Source organism: Rhineura floridana, chromosome 15, assembly GCF_030035675.1.
Source record: "Rhineura floridana isolate rRhiFlo1 chromosome 15, rRhiFlo1.hap2, whole genome shotgun sequence".
NCBI classification, from domain to species: domain Eukaryota; kingdom Metazoa; phylum Chordata; class Lepidosauria; order Squamata; family Rhineuridae; genus Rhineura; species Rhineura floridana.
The window spans coordinates 25,394,453-25,412,367 of record NC_084494.1 but is presented as its reverse complement, the minus strand read 5'-3'; the positions used below and the strand labels follow the sequence as shown (position 1 = coordinate 25,412,367).

General features: G+C 45.0%; 1 protein-coding gene across 1 annotated transcript in view; it reads left to right on the top strand.

Annotated features, from left to right (window-relative positions):
* Positions 1 to 15,484: 15,484 nt before the first annotated feature.
* NFKBID (NFKB inhibitor delta) overlaps positions 15,485 to 17,915 on the top strand; it is a 33,582-nt gene continuing 31,151 nt past the window's right edge. The window contains exon 1 of the mRNA XM_061596534.1: positions 15,485 to 15,587. Coding sequence (XP_061452518.1) covers positions 15,566 to 15,587 — 22 coding nt within the window. The 5' untranslated portion in view covers positions 15,485 to 15,565. The remainder of the gene's footprint in view (positions 15,588 to 17,915) is intronic.

The following is a 17,915-nucleotide window of genomic DNA, read 5'->3' as shown; positions in this document are numbered from 1 at the left end:
CAAGGCAGATGCTCTGCCACTGAGCTACAGCCCTTCCCTATGTCTCCTCTGGGGACTAAGAAGATGGCTACCCTGCTTTCTGTCTCCTACTGACGCTATTTTAGAACTGATTGATGAACTGGATAATGTCGTGGGGTTTTTAGTTGGGCTGATGTTGTGTTTTAATGTATTTTTGTACACCGCCCTGACAACTTTTGCTGTAAGTGCAGTTTAATCACCATCATCATCGTTCTTAAGGGAAACTGCATTTTTCCCCTTGTTCTTTTTAAAGAGTTATTATGTGCATGGATGGATATGTGCCAATCACTTTGAGAAATGAAGAATGGAGGCTGACTCATGCTCTGATTTTGAAGAGAGATGTGTGCACCGTGGTCCTGTAAGGGACTTTCACTTTTAAAGCATGTTTAAAAACAGAATAAAACAGAGGTGACAATGAATATTGGCACAAGAATACATTTGCATCATTTATTGTTCAATGGAACTTCCTACCAGATGCCTATCACTTTGGTCACATCCACACCATGCGTTTGAAGCATATGACTAAAGAATCCTGTGAACTATAGTTTACCCTCACAGAGTTACCTTTCCCAGTTCCCTTAACAAATGACAGTTTTGCAATGGCTCCTTCACCCCTCCTGGCCAGATTTTTTACCCTAATTAAGCATTAGCTCCACCCCATCCCCAAACAAATTAAGGACTGGATCCGAGGCAAATCTGGGGTCTGGATTGTGGCCATGGAGCAGATCAGAGGGCTGTGCACTGCCCTACTAGGCAATCAGAATGACCTGTTGCAAAAAAAGCAGGTTTATGGTTTATTTGGGGGATATCCAATGTAGTGTGGTGGTTTAAGCACTGGTGTTGAATGAAGGAGGCCTGGGCCACATTCACACAATCCTTTTAAAGCACCATTACTCCATTTTAAACAGTCATGCCTTCCCCCAAAGAACCCTGGGAAGTGTAGTTGACTAAGAGTACTGAGAGTTGTTAGGAGATGCCCTAGTCCCCTCACAGAGCTACAATTCCCTGAATTCCTAGGGAAGAGGGATTGATTGTTAAACCACTGTGAGAACTCTAGCTCTGGGAATAGGGGTCTCGTAACCACTCTCAGCTACTTCCCAGAATTCTTTGGGGGAAGCCACCATTGTTTAAATTGGTGTGATACTGCTTTAAATGCAGAGCTTGGAAAAGTTACTTTTTTGAACTACAACTCCCATCAGCCCAATCCAGTGGCCATGCTGGTTGGGGCTGATGGGAGTTGTAGTTCAAAAAAGTAACTTTTCCAAGCTCTGTTTAAATGTATAACGAGAATGTGGCCCTGGGTTCACATCCCCCTTCAGCCATGAAGCTCATTGTGTGGCCTTCAGCCACTCATTCTCTCTAGGGTTGCATTGAAGACAAAATAGGGGCAACCTCATGCACTGCTGCCCTGAGATCCCTGAAGGAAGTGCAGTTGCAAGTAGTAACTCATGTAAGGGTGGGAAACCTTTCTCAGACTGAGGGCAGCATTCCCTCATGGAGGACTCAAACCAGTGGTGGGTGTGGCCAGAGGCAAGAACACTAGCAGGGCAATGGATATGACCAAAGCCAGAGGCCTGTGCTGGCCAGCAATCAAGGAGCATCATCCCAATTCAAGGCACTTGCGAGGAGCATGGAGAAGGGCCATTGATGGCCTAAGGAGGAAGCATTGCCTGGGGAGAGTCCTGAGAGCCTAGAAGAGAGGCAGAGAGGCCTGCCTTTGGTCCCCAGGCCTGAGGTTTCTATCCCTGTTGCCATGGGGCAGGGGGCACCTGGGAATTCTGGTGAATGGCCGCACTGAAGGAAAGAGAGTGATTCTTGGAGATGCTGCTGGATTATGCAAAGACAGGAAGAGGGGTTGCTACAGTTCATATAATTTTCCTCTCAGCTGCTACTAGTTCCTCTTGCAACACCATCTTGCCCTCCCACCCTCTTTCCTCCCACGGGGCTCACACAAACACAGGCTTTGCCATTAGTTTCAGTTCCTCTGAGAGATGGGGCCAACTCTGTAATGCTCTGCAGAAAAGCAGCTTTGAAAAAGGCACTCGTTCCTTCCACATGCGCATACAACACGGGGCTAAGAGAGTTTGCTTTTGCTAAGCTTTACACAGGCAAATCAGTGCAAGACGTCACTGTCACTACCACTCATAACAACCACAAGCCTTTATGCAACTCTTTTCCTGAGTGTTCGAAGCACTGCACATGCACTGTCTCAAGAGTCGTATCGTGTAGCAGTTTGAGTGTTGGATTTAGACGGAAGAGACCGGGGTTTGAATCCCCATCCACCCGCCAGTAGGAATGGGTGAATCTGTTCATTTCAGTTTCTCTCCGTTCTTTATTTTTCCACTTTTAAGTTCACTTCCCCACATTTCCACATCCGTTAGCAATTTTATTTTAAGTGCTCATGAAAATTCATCAGCATTTTAGTGCACATTCCTCTCAATGTACACCTTTTTTGTATGCAATTTTGCCTAATATCCACGTTTTTACAAAGCAGTTCTCCCTAATGTAATATATTTTTCTACATTATTTTCACAAATATATGCACACTTTACCCTATCATATGCATTTTTGTATTAATTACTTGGCCGGAGAGCTGCACTGCAAAATCTGAGAGATGCCAATTTCAAAGGATGGTTGTGTATGGTTATGTCAGGGTGCCCTTCCTCTCCCTAACACTCTAAATACATTGGGTACAGCACTCCTTTCACTTAATATCAAACAGTCACCTTTTCAGTTATGTATCTGTTGCTCTTGGTTGACAGACATCCATTTGGTATTGTTCATTTTGATCAAAAACAGTGTTGGCAAGAACAATGCTAGATATCTGTCCTTACATATAGCACAACTCAACCAATAGAGATATAAGAATTAGACTGAATGAACCCAACAGATACAAATCTAAAATTCAATGAAACATCTGTATCACAACCAACTGATCCAGGCGCGGTGCCAGCAGTCGACCAGGTCAGGCACTGGCCAAGGGTCCGGGAGCTCAGAAGGGCCCCTCACCAGCCTAAACCCAACTCTGCCCATGCTGACCACCATGCACTACCATTCACTCACCCGGCCGCCTTCCTCCCTCCCAGACCCTTGGATGATCAGATGTGGTGAACAGGTGACACTGTAACTGCCCTTTTGAATGAAAGCTGCTGGGCTCCTGTGTGTGGTGGCCACCTGCCATCAGATCAACCAACATGCAATGTCCCTCTAAAAGGTAAAGGTGTCCCCGCATTTCCGACTCTTCCGAGTCATTTCCGACTCTTAGGGTGACGTCTTGCTACATTTACTAGGCAGACCGTATATATGGGGTGGGATTGCCAGTTCCTTCCCCGGCCTTTCTTTACCCCCCAGCATATGCCAGGTACTCATTTTACTGACCACGGATGGATGGAAGGCTGAGTGGACCTTGACCCCTTTTACCGGAGATTCGACTTCGTCCTTCCGTTGGAATCGAACTCCGGCCATGAGCAGAGCTTCGGCTGCGTTACTGCTGCTTACCAGTCTGCGCCAGGAAGGGTCCCTCTAACCACGCCAAAATTAACTTCTATATATTATACATACTTACATACATGTTAACTACATAATAGCATAGTGTAAGAATGTAAGAAGAGCCCTGCTGGATCAGGCCAGTGGCCCATCTAGTCCAGCATCCTGTTCTCACAATGGCCAACCAGATGCTTATGGGAAACCTGAAAGCAGGACCTGAGCACAACAGCATCATCCCCTGCTCCAGTTTCCAGCAACTGGTATTTGGAAGCATACTGCTTCCAACTATGGAGGCAGAGCATAGCCATCATGGCTAGTAGCTACTGATGGCCTTATCCTCCATGTATTTGTGTCCTAGGTTTTTTTACTAACTCAGTACTAATGGAAAATGGACTGCCTTCAAGTCAATTCTGACTTATGGGCAACCCTATGAATAGAGTTTTCATGGTAAGAGGTATTCAGAGGGGGTTTACCATTGCCTTCCTCTGAGGCTGAGAGGCAGTGACTGGCCCAAGGTCACCCAGTGAGCTTCATGGCTGTGTGGGGGTTCAAACTCTGGTCTCCCAGGTCATAGGCCAGCACCTTACCCACTACACCACACTGGCTCTCTTTTAAAGCCATCCAAGTTGGTATCTGTCACTGCCTCCTGTGGGAGTGAATTCCATAGTTTGACTATGCATTGTGTGAAGAAGTACTTTTTTGTCTGTCCTGACATACATTAACATGATACCCTGCAACATCTCCTGTTCACCTCTATAAACTGTATCACATTTTATCAGACTTTTTTTCCAGATCCATAGGAAAGCCATACCACGTGGTGAAGGCTTATTATTAGCATTATTAACATTTATTAGTCATTTTTCCCACAAAGGCTTAGTTTTATAAAATGTATATATCACTTACAACCACAAAAAAGTTCCAAAGTGATTTGCAACCAGAGTAGAAATTCAATAATACAAATACTAAGCATGTTGAAAACCTGGTCAGAATACAAACATCCAATCCTTTGGTGCTACCCAAATGCCCAGGGAAACAAAAACATATTTGTCTGGTACTGAAACAATGTCAAAGTTGGCACCAGGATGGCGTCCCTGAGAGCATTCAATAGATGGGGAGCTACTATAGAAAAGGGCATCAAAGTCAAGGCCACCTGCTTGAACACGTGCCAACCTGGCCAAGTGTGTTTATTTCTCAGCCATGGCTATACATCAATGTTACTTCTAACCAGAGATGCCATTGAATGAACCTGGAAACATGAACCTGGAAACATGCTAAGTATGTGCTCAGCCACTGAGCAATGGCCCCACCTGTTCAAGATCCATCTATTTCCCATTAGGCATCATGGAGAAACTGGTGCAAGAACCGAGGCAGTAGAGCAGCCTTTCCCAACCAGTGTGCCTCCAGAAGTTGTTGGACCACAATTCCCATCTTTCCTGACCATTGGCAATGCTGGCTGAGGCTGATGGGAGTTGTGGTCCAACAACATCTGGAGGCACACTGGTTGGGAAAGGCTGCAGTAGAGAGAGTGACGCTCATGAACTGAGTCTCCAACAAATAGCAAGCATCAAAGTAAGTGACAGGAAGATTTGTGGGAGAGTTTGTAAAGGCACAGGGAACATGTGCCAGAATGCACATAAGAGGTGCATTGGAAACATGAGGCTCAAACTCTAACCATCAAAAAAAAAATCTCGTAAAGCACTCACCAGCAAACAGGCAGAAAATGCAAATTGCAAAGGCCCACATGGTCTTTCTGAGCCTGGTCTCCGGACTGTGCAACCAGATATGAGGATCTGCAACAAGAAGTTGCCTTACCCTCCTCCAATGCCTGGGAGGATGTGGGATGACACATGGAGAGTCACACACGTCAGCTCTACGGAGCCAAACAGCAGAGGAGCCCTCGCCTCTGGGTCGCTGCTGCATCCCACTGACTTCCCCAGAGTCACAAGACTTCATTTGGCTTCAGCATGGCTGAGCTGCTGTCAGATGCTGCTGCTTGCTCTGCAGCAGATCCAAGGACAGCTCTGCAAACTGGGTTGCCAACTTTTTGACGGAACTCAGTAGTTGTGCCTTTCATAGCAGCTTGATCTGCAGATGATAGTATTTTTACACATGTCCCTTGCCGTACAAGAGCTCTGCCTGCTGATTTCTGCAGATTAACCCTGCAATGAGAGATGCAGGAGCAGGCCAGGGTAGATTTTTCTGGTCTGTTTATATATAAACAGCCACCCTGGGCTCCTGCTGGGAGGAAGGGCAGGATATAAATCAAATAACAGACAGACAGACAAAGGCATATCTCGCCCAGCATGCTTCGCAAGAGGCCTAGCTATGCAGCAAGCCCAACAATCAGCTGATCGTCAGGTGCTTTGGAGCAGTCTGCAAGCAGAAATGATGTCAGGAGTGGGGCAGGTGGGTGGGGCTTGGCCGAAATGCCCTGGCGAGCCAAATGGGGAGGACTGGAGGGCCTAATTCAGCGTTTCCCAACTAGTGGGCCGCCAGATGTTGTTGGACCACAATTCCCATCTTTCCTGACCATTGGCAATGCTGGCTGAGGCTGATGGGAGTTGTGGTCCAACAACATCTGGTGGCCCACTAGTTGGGAAAGGCTGGCCTAATTAGACCCGCAGGCTCTGGTTCACTACTGAAGGTTGCACACAGCTGTCATGACTGGTATCCCTTGGTAGCCTAATCCACAGATTTATCTATTCCTCTTTTTAAGGTGTCTTGGTGGCCAGGCAGCAGATATTGGGCAAGGTGAGAGGGCAGGGGGCAGGTGCTAAAGTGTTAGGGGGCTGGGAATCACAACTGGGGAGAGTGCTGTTGCACTTGTGGGCTTTCCATTGGGACATCTAGCTGAGAAAAAGATGCTGGACTGGAAGGGCCTTTGTCCTGATCCAGCAGCCAGGCTCTCCATATGTCTTTAACTGGGGGGCTTTTATATATGGGAAGTGGAAGGATGCTATTGTGTCCTTAGCCTCAGGCTGCAAAACGTCTCGGGTCGGCTCTCTCTCCAACCCATCCTAGGACACAATCCACCAAGAGCTTCCCCATCTCAATCCCTTTGTGCTCATTTCAATAGGGCTTGTGCAGGAGAAATTCCCAGGAGATTCTGCCCCTCTTAGAGAGTAGCCACGGGGAATGTCACTGAAAACTTCTCCCTCAAGTAGCAAACTATTTCTGGCTAGCTAGTTTAGGAAAACCCAGTATGAATCGGTCTATTGCTCTCCACCAGACAAGAGACCCCAAACATTGAGGGGTTTGCCGAGTCAACAGAGGAGTGGTGGGTTTCTGCATCTGAAATGGTCATCGTTCCTTCTTTCACTTTTGCTCCCCCTCCCTTCCCATGTGCAGGGACTGCCAAAGCCCTTTGCTTGCTTGAGATTGCATCATTCCCCCTTCCTACCCCCCCAAATAATGAAGTGAGAGACCACCAGAGTCACCCACAGACCCCACAGTTGCCATTTCCTGTTCACGTCACTTGGTGACACATCACTTCCCCTTGTTTTTGAATGCAGACTATAATTATCACTTCTATAAAATGCAGCTGGTGTAGGTGAGGGCAAGTCAGTCTGCCTGAGACAGTTCATGCGGCATAGACTGGAGCAGAGGGGACTGTGGGACGTTCCAGTCTAGCACAGCTAAGGACACATACATAGGGGAATTTTTCAGGACTGATCTCAGCACCCGGCATTGGGACCCCTTAGTAGGCCAGAGGTGGCCCTCAGTCTGATCCTGACCCTCACTCTCCTATATTAGGCAGATGAGTCTAGAGGACACTCATAGGGATGGAAAGATCTGTCAGTTTCGGTTCTCTCAGTTTCTCATTTTTCCAGTGTTAAATTCAGTTCTCTACATTTCTACAGCGATCTGTGAATTTTTTAAAAAAAACAATTCTCATGAAAATTCTCCACCATTTCAGTGTGAATTTCTCCAAATAACCCTTTTGTGGGCAGTTTTGACAAAGGTACACATTTTTGCAAGCCATTTCTCATGATTTCATGCCTTTTTGCCTGTTATTTTCACTCATGTATTCATTTTTATGCACTTTCCCCTCATATATGCATTTCTATGAACCTTGTTTAGTTGGCGAGCTGCATCCCAAAATTCTAATGAATGCAAATTTGAAAGGATGGCTACGTTTTGGCTCTCATATTGTTTCAGAAATTGCAAATTTGATAAATTCTGCTTGAAATGCAAACTGAATCAAAATTCTCACCCATCCCTAGTCCCTCAGCACCTAAATTTGCAATTAAAGATGGTGAAGAATTCTGCTACGATCAGACGTGGCAGCAGATTCAGATGTTGTTCAAACATTCATGCTGCGTCAGGACTGGATGCCTATACTGTGGCTGATGGCGTGGCTTTCGTGGATACCACATTGCAGTGCTGCTACTAGCAGCAAATAAGCCCAGCAAAGGGCACTTTGCCAGAAGTCCTCTCAAACTGGGAGCTGGCCCTGAGCGGAATGAGGCTATGTCTGAGGAGGTGGCCGACGACACCACTAGAGACCACAAGTGGAGGGGTTGCATTTGGTTTTACGCTTTTGAACTCCCAGTGGAAAATTAACAGAGTAGGAAGCAGTCAGGTGGTAGAACCTCTCTGTCTCTTGGATGTGCTAGTCTAGGTTGCCTTTTTTCTTTCATTAGCAAGGAGTTTTCACACTGTGAAGCATTCAAAGATGGCATTGACCCCTCTCCCACCTTCTGAAGTGGCACAGCCCAGCCTATCACCTCAACATCATGCAGCTGCATGTAGGGATGAAAGGACCTTTTTGGTTCCCTCTATTTCTCATTTTTTCCAATCATTCATTCATTCATTCATTTATTGGATTTCTTAGTCGCCCATCTGGCTGGCTAACCAGTCACTCTGGGCGACGTACAAAATAAGCAAAATAGCACAAAATGACACATCAATACACATTAGAATCTAAAAACAATGATGTTGAAATCTAGCCCACCCCAAAGGCCTGCCTGAAGAGCCAGGTCTTCACGGCCTGGCGGAAACTCATTGTAGAGGGGGCCTGGCGGAGATCATTTGGAAGGGAGTTCCATAGGGTGGGGGCCACAACTGAAAAAGCCCTTTCTCTAGTCCTCACCAGTCTAGCTGTTTTGACTGGTGGGATAGAGAGAAGGTCTTTTGAGGCCGATCTTGTTAGGCGGCATAGCTGAAGATGCTGGAGGCAGTACTCCCCCCCCAAAAAAAACACCCCTATTTGTGATTTTTTAAAAACCCTTCAGTACTTAGCGCGAATTTCTCCTAATAAACACGTTTGATGTCATTTTGACTAATGCACACATTCTGTAAGCAATTTCTCCAAACAGAATGCATTTTTGTACGTTATTTTCACCAAGGTGTTCATTTTTATGCACACTTCTCCCAGTCTATGCATTTTTGTAAACATTGTTTGGGAAGAGCTGCATCGCAAAATTTGGATATGTGCGAATTTCAAAGGATGGCTATGTTTTACTTCTTATATAGCTTTGGGAGGTACAAATTTGATGGATTCAGCTTTAAATGTGAACGGCATCAAATTTCTCCTCCATCCCTAGCTGTACGTATAGATCAGGCCTAAGTCAGGAAAGGATTCATTTAAGAGAACCCAATGTCATGTCATGTCTGAGCATTATATTATTAAATTCCAAAATGGTATAAAATATTTGGGACATCACCCTGTCTTCTGAAAATGTAATCACGCATACAGAGAGAGAGTAGTGGAGAGAGAAAGAACAACTGGAAATGTCCATCATTTGTCCATGGAAACTTATGCCATAATACATTAGTGCATCTTTAAGATGTCACACACAGTGGAGACTGGTAGCTCCAATGTCAAAGGGGCAGTGAATCCACTCTGGGTTTTCATCTGAACTTTCAAGGAGCTATCCAAGGTCAAATTCTTGAATGTTTAGACTAAAACCCAGAGCAAATTCATTGACACCAGAGCCACCAGCCTCCAGTGGTCACAAGACTGTTGTTTTTTCAGCAACAGACTAACATGGTCACCCCACTCTAAATCCCATCAATTGTGTCCAACAGTTAGAAAATGCTGGAACGACAATTAATGAAGCAATTGTCAAAAGCATGTGTCTAAAAGCAGCTTTAGATCCGAGATGGGAAACCTATGGCCCTCCAGATATTGCTGGACTACAACTCCCATTGAGCCCAACCATTAGACATAAGAATAGAAGAAGACCCCTGCTGGATCAGACCAATGGGCCCATCTAGTCTAGCACCGCGTTCTCACAGTGGGCAACCAGATGCCTACAGGAAGCTTGAAAGGAGGACCTGAGAGCCACAGTGTTCTCTCTGCTTATGATTCCCAGCAACAGGCAATCAGAAGCATACTGCCTCTGACAATGCAGGCCATGTTGGCTGGAGTCCAGCAACATCTGGAACACCACAGGTTCTCCACCGCAGCTTTAGATCCCTGTAAAAAAAGTAACTTTTCAACATGCCTGATAAAAGACCTCAAGGGTCCATCAGGGAAGGACCATAGCTCAGTGGGAGAGCACATGTATGCACATGTATGCAGAAGGTCCCAGGTTCAATCCCTGGTGTCTCCAGGCAGGGTTCAGAGAGACCTCTGCCTGAAATCCTGGAGAGTCACCGCCAGACGGCGTAGGTAATACTGATCTAGATGAACCAATGGTCTGGCACAGTAAAAGGCAGCTTCCTGGGTTCCAGCTAAAAGGGGATCAGGTAGCAGACAATGGGAAGGACCTCTGCCTGGTTACGGTCAGGATAGATAGTAGTGGACCAGGGAGACAAATGGTATACTTTGGTAGCTGCGGCAGCAAGAGTACTGATGCAATGAACTGGAAGCTCAGTAGAAGAAGACCTCTATGCCCCTACTGAGGTCACTACCAAAGCATCAGGGACAATCAAAGCCATTTTGCTGTCAGAGCTAGATCTGCAAACGGCGCCTCCTGCTTCCTCTCTGGTCATGACGATGAGTGTCTAAAAGCACTCCAGCTATTTTGGTCCCCTGAGAGGGGAAACCCCAAAAGTGCCCCTTCCCTCTCCCCTCCCAACTTTCCTGGCAGAGAAAAAATACAGGGGGAAAACACCACTTCTGTGGAATTTTCTTGGAATATTCTCTACCATTGTTTTTATGGCAGTCCCCACACATACACGCACAGTGCCCTGGAAGGTGCTCAGGTCCAGGTAACTGGGGAGGATGCAAAACAGCAGCCGGGCTGCCAGCACAGCTGCTACTGTCGCCACTTGCAGCAGCAGCAACAAGAAGACAGCAAGAGAAAGCCGCTGTGCTGTCACCACTGCTGACGGTGAGTCCAACCCCTGATTAAACTGTTGGGGAACTTCCCTTCCCCTAAAGAAACTTCTCTCCCCCTCCCACCCCAGGGCCTCTGCCCACAAACAGGGCAGAGAGTTTGGGGAGGCCATTTGTGTACCGTTTGAATTCCAGACCATTGGGGGTGGTGACTAGAAGGGTTACTCAACCAGTTTCTCAAGAAAGGTGGAGATCCATTTCAACACACACCCATCACCAAACCCAGATGTTTTTGCAAGACGTCCGGGTGACACAGATGTTTCTTAGAAAGCCAAATGGGACACAGCGTAGATTCCGTGGTGACACAGATGATTAGTCGCTTCAGGAACACAGAAAGCTGCATTATATCAAGTCAGATCATTGGTCTGTCTCGCTCGGTATTGCCTACACTGGGTGGCAGCAACTCTCCAGCCCTACCTGGAGATACCGGGGACTGAGCCTTCTGCATGCAAAGCAGGTGCTCTATTGCTGAGCTATGGCCCTTCCCGAGTTAGAAGTTATACAGCAGATGATGTTCTTCAGGGGGTGTATTTTCCATATCCATTGTGATCATGCCCAAAGTTTGGATAAATGGCCACAAGATGGCATTGCTGAGCACTCCCTGCCTCATTATTTATTTATTTATTTTGCCATCTATGTGAAGTAGTCGAGGGCGTTGTCCAATTCTCCGGCATTGCTAGAATTTCCTTCCTTCCTTCTAGAATTGCTAGCATTTTTAAGGCATTTCTACACAAAAAAAACTCGTTCATGATTGAGACCCTTGTAAAATGTTCTTTCTGCAAGACAAAGAACTAACATGTTTAGACGGCCATCCAAGACATGTCTACTCAGAAGTAAGCTCCACTAGGTTCAATGGCACTTACCCCCAGGTAAGTGTGTACTGGATTGCAGGCTTAGAGAACACCTGGAGGGCTCCTTTTGTGGTCACATGATCCCTTATCAATGATCAGTTAAACCTGTGCTTATCTGAACCCAGGTAAGCAGAGGTCTTGCAACTGATTCTTCGACTACTCAAGACACCATTAACAGCATCTGGGTATTTTAAACTATATACATTTGATAACATTTACATCTTTAAAAAATGTATTCATGATGCTTGCGACCATTCCTTTCTTAAGCAGATTAGGAACATGGGAAGCTGCCTGTGGGGCCTTTTACATGCAAAGTATATGCTCTACCACTGAGGCAACAGCCCTAGCTCATGATGGATTGAGAGCACATAAGGTAAAGGTAAAGGTGTCCCCGCACTTGTAGTGCGAGTCGTTTCCGACTCTTAGGGTGACGTCTTGCGACGTTTACTAGGCAGACCATATATATGGGGTGGGATTGCCAGTTCCGTTGCTGGCCTTTCTTTACCCCCCAACATATGCCGGGTACTCATTATACCGACCACGGATGGATGGAAGGCTGAGTGGACCTCGACCCCTTTTACCGGAGATTCGACTTCCTCCTTCCGTTGGAATCGAACTCTGGCCGTGAGCAGAGCTTCGGCTGTGTTACCGCCGCTTACCACTCTGCGCCACGGAGGATCTTTGAGAGCACATAAGGAACCTAAAAAGTGGCCTTATACCAAGTGAAACCACTGGTCCATCTAGCTCATTGCTGTCAGTGAGGCCTAAGCAGTGCCAAATAGAGGGGAACTAGTACTTTAAGTGATTTGGAAACTACACTTCTGTTAGTGCGGCCTAAAATAGCATTTGCCTTTTTTGCAGCCACATCACATTGTTGGCTCATATTCAACAACAATTCCAAGATCCTTCTCACATGTAGTATTGCTACATGCCTGCTGAATCTCTGCTGGATGAGTGTTTCACAGCATGGGACCAGCAACACTAAATGCCCAGCTTCTAGTAGAGGCCAGCCGGGCCTCTATAACACAGGGGACAACTTTTGTTTAGGTTGATTCAGCAGCCCCAACACTATCTGAAGCCTTGTCTCAGATATCCATGCACCAGTGCCATCCAGGCTGGACTACTGCAATGCTTTCTACATGTGGCTGCCTTTAAAGATGGGCTAGAACCCTCAGCTGGTAAGAGCCAAGCAGTCAGATCATGTGACATCTAGGGAGGAGGGAGAAATTTGATTCATTTCACATTTAAAACCAAATTTATCAGATTCACACTTTCGAAAACTATATGAGAACCAAAGCACAGCCATCCTTCAAAATTTGCACATATCTGAATTTTGCAATGCAATTCTCCAACCAAAGGATGGTTACAAAATGCATATATTAGGGGAAAGTGTGCACAAAAATGTATATATTCAGGAAAACGACATACAAAAATGCATTATATTAGGAGAAATCGCTTGCAAAAATGTGTGCATTAGTCAAAACTGCATGCCAAAATTTGCACTAAAATGGAGACATTTGCACTAAATGCTGAAGAATTTTCAGGAGGAATTTTTTAAGTTGCTGCAGAAACATGGAGAATGGAATTTAAGACTGGAAAAATGAGAAACTGGGAGAACCAAAATGGACTGGCCCTTCTATCCCTGGCAACCAAGAGGTCTTCTGTATCTTTAAAAGGTGTGCAGGGGGAAAGGAGAATTCCACCTCATGGCTTTTCCCATGAACACCTGCACTTGGCTGACTTTCTCTTCTCCTAAAGATACAGGATCAGTCTCAGGCCCTGAACCTGGCAACCCTAACCATTACAAACAAGCAAACGTTACGAAAACCATGATCTGTTAATCTTTGGGCCTTTTAGCCCTAGTATCAATAACAATATTTAGAAATTTGGCAACATTTAAAATAACAAAAGGACTATTCCCATTTTTCTAATGGGAAATGGTTCTACAATGGGTTGCAACAATCTGTCCTTTGCACCTTTAAAAAAATTACAACATAGAAGCATGTGTGCTGTCATCTCAACAGCACCTGAAGCACACAGAGAAAATCCCTGATCATGGGGTATACCTTGAAAGTATCCTTCCATCATCATAGAGGGCATATATTGATGAAACGGCTGCTGATTATGGTCCATTGTAGTTAGCAGTTCATTATCTTCTGCTTTTCTCATTTTGCCCTTTTCTATTGCCAAAAAAATAACATTATTGTTTTTGGGGGGGGGTTATCAATAGCCTGCAATTTTTTTATTCAAAAGTGAATGAGCCAGGTAATTGCCATCAAGCAGGCATCTAGCCTCAGGGTTATTGACTGTCCCAGGAGAGGAGACAAAAGTCCCTACATGCGCACAGTTAAATGAGGCTTGTGAAGCTGAATGTTGTTTTCCAGTTCAGGTATGTGATATAAATTTGAAAGTTGAAAACTGAATCCAATTTTTTTTCAAGCCTTGAATGCTGCTGTCTACTGAGTTCTTGGCTTTACAGTTAGCCCGTTTGACCAACAGTTAACCAACTTATTTTGCTTTCTCTCCGCTTGCACATGCCTCTGTCAGATTTTCAGTGTGCTGGTGGAGAGATATTTTGTGCCTGCCAGAGGCAACAGATTACTTATTACGCTATTTTTAGTGTTTTTGTTTGCTGCCCTGGGCTCCTACTGGGAGGAAGGGTGGGAGATAAATGTAAAAATAATAATAAATAATAATACTAACATATTGTGAGTTTGGCTAAAGTCACAGAGATTTTAAAAAAAGACACAAGGGAGAGACAGGTTGAGAATCACACATTGCATGTTAATGGCGACCATCATCACTTCAGTGATAATGGGAATACACATTTGAGTTGTTTACAATGAAGATGTCATCAATGTTATATTTGCAGCTGTTGTTTTTTAAATCTAGATTCGGGGAAAGGCGCAGAAGGTCATAGCAAACTAGACCAATCTGCGACGATATTGAATGTGTGATCTGGGTGGTAGTCCGATGTGCAATTTAACTTTAATGAATTCCTTCCCCATCCCTAGCTAGGCTGACAGAGGCCTTTAATCCACATTAAATGTGCAAACCTGAAATTCCCAGGATGTGCTGAAATTCCTCCCACAAAATACTGGCAGTCTGGAGGTGCCCTTGTTTAAATTGTATGATTATATTGCTGTAACCCACCCAGGGACTTTATGGTGAAGGGTTTTGGGGGAAGTCATGTACTTTAAATGTATAATGTGTACACAGCCTTGGATGCAAATAAATAACGTGAACAGACTTAGAATGCTGAATTTCCCTGGCAAATCACAATACACTTCTTTCAAATGGAAGGATTGTTCTATCTATCTAAGCATTTATATACCATCCTCTTGCAGAACGTCAGGGTGGTGTATAGCAACATAAAAGCATTTAAAAACAATATAAAACAATCATTAAAGTGACCGGCTGCTCAAAAAACATTTTAAACAGTGGCACAGGCCTCTTGGCACAAAAAAAGCCTTCAAGAGATGTCTAAAACTAAACAGCAAGGAAATATGAATAAAATTATGTAAAACCAGAGTGAAGAAAAGCATAATGCAAACTTAAGATTCTGACTCTCCACAGGTTTTTCTCTTGAGAATTTTCTACCCTCGTCCAATGTAAGGGCAAGTAAGAAATCTTCTAGAAGAAATACAGGTCCCTCCATATATCCTTCAGCCACCTCTCTGCAACATTTCTGGCTGCCCTGCCTCCTACCCTTTTTAAAAGTGTGCTATTTCCAGACAGGTGGGAAGGAGGCGTGCTCCTGCTGAAGGGGGCCGTGCAGCCACTTCCTCTCGCTAGTATAAACTAAAGCTTTGCTTCCTCTTTGTGATCTCACATGTGCCTTTGCAAGACGGGTGCGTTGTGTTAGACGCAACAGAGGAAGGTGGCGGAGGAAGGGAAAGGGTCTGGTGCCCCACAAGTGCCGGGGATGGGTATGAGACTGCAAAAAGGTAAGTGGAAGATTCCTTAAGAAACTTTAGGTGTGGGGGGGACATTGTTCAGTTTATTGGTTGTTTTGGGGCCATTGCTGACAATCCACTGAAGAAGCAAAAGAATTGCTGCTGCTTTTCTTCCAAGCAAGGCTTCTGTGCCTCTTTTGAACAGCTACAAGGCAGGCAGACAATTCAACAGATGAAGCTTTTTCCTGGTATGGGTGAAAGCGAGTAGTTAGCTGATTTCCTGCCTCCGTGCGCAGCTGTTAGAGAGCACAGAAGCCCTACCAGAAAGGAAAGATTGGCAATCCTAGCTGGAAAACTGTCTTAAAATATGAGCTTGGTGCCATTTAGCAATTGCTGGATAGCATGCTAGTCACAAGAAGAGCTCTCGCGCGCGCTCTCCAACGGAAGACATTGGTGGAACTGGGATGGATTACTAATCTAATGCCTTTGGCTCAGTGGAGCATTCCAGACCAGCCAGTCCTGGCGTTACCCTCGGCATCCTAAGAGGGTGGTTATGTTTTGCAGTTAGATATGCAATGGAGAGCCTCATACAGGATCATGGGAAGCTGCCATGTACTGAGTCAGTCCAATGGTCTCTGTAGCTCAGTATTGTCTACGCTGACTGGCAGCAGCTCTCCAGTCTTTCACACAGGGATTTTTTTACCAACCCTACATGGAGACGCCAGGGATTAAACCTGGGGTCTTCTGCATGCAAAGCAGATTTTATACCACCTAGCTACCATCCTTCAACCAACAGTGTCCCTGTTCCACTGTCTTTAACAGCAGCCTGACCCACAGAAAATTAACAGGTGAGCCTTTTTCTCCTTGCATGGAAAAATTCAGTGCAGGAAACTGAGTGAGCAATCCTACGCATGCTTATTCAGAAGCCCCGCTCTGTTCAGTAGGGCTTAGGCCCTGGTGACAACTGCATTTAGGATCTGTAGCCTTAATCTGCTAGAGGGTAAGACTGCGGCTTAAAGTCAGAAGACTTTAAACAGGGCTGGGGGTGGGGAGTTGATGTTGTTCTCAAAAAAGCTACCATTTGAGAAGGTCTATCTGCTTTCCACTCCAAGGAACAGAAATGCATCATGTTTTTAATCCGACTTTAGACAGAATGATGGAGCAAAAAAGAAGAAAACAGAGGAACCAATAGGCAAGAATAAAGTGTTGTTAATATGAGCTTGTATAGATAATACAGGCAAGAAAGACCCAGAATGTGAAAGAATAAGAAATTAATGATTTTTAATAATAATCTACTACATAATAAGATACTCCAAATATTCCAGTTGTCAGTTATCTAGTCATTAATTAGCTGCCTAATAAACATAAAATACTCCCAGTGTTCCAGCTGTTAACGAGATCTCCTGGACTGCATCTCATTTCGTACTTTTTCAGATGTGGACGGAGACTGTGTAGGGATAGCAATTTTCTTCAACCCCCTGTTGCCTCAAATTCTTGTGAAATACATTTCTTTCTTCAGGAATGTGCCCTAAGACTAAATCCTGTTGCAAATCTGCATCTGCCATACACGCATAAGATAATAATTTCAATGGTTATAACCTCAACCACATAAAATTTCATAGGAAAAAAAATTACATGCTGCCTCTTCTGATATTTTCTCCTTTTTTGCTCCTATATTGGGGACCTTCCTCTTTGTTTGGTTGTTCAGATAAGATGATAACACACACACTGATGGACTCTAAGCAGCTATTGCCCACTCCTGTCGATTTAGTTTAACTCCCATGTTTTTGAAGGACAGGCAATGATGGTGATTCCTAACATTCCCAGGTGCTCCACCATCCCTCTTCCCTGGCAGCCATGCCCTTCATGGTCTCCTTCCCAAAAAAATTGGGGTAGAGTTTGGGAATCGGTCTAGAATGACAAATATGTATTTTGAATAGGAGGCTGCATCCAGTGATCTTGATCTAAGGTTTATCGCACGTCACTCTGCCGTGGTATCACAATGATGATTTTAAAAGCCTACTGTGGGAAGACCTCTGTGCTTAGAAATCTTAAAATTACCCAGTTAAAAAAGGATCAGAACTAAGTTGTGTTGTCCAGAAGGATATCTATCTGCCATATAACATTTCAGTGGCGCCAGACTTGTATGAAAAGGACATTGGGAGGGGGGGGGAATTAAGTCTCTCTGGAATAAGAGAAGGAGCCTCTTCTCACATAAAGCATATTGTGCAGCACTTGTTGAAACATTTTGACTGGCCTCTGTAACAATGGCTTTCACTGCTCAAATTACAAGACGTTAGAGGGAACAGCCCCTTACCTTTTCTGATTCCCCACAGCTATCATTTTTTAAGAAGCCTATGTAATCAGCAAGGGGGGGCT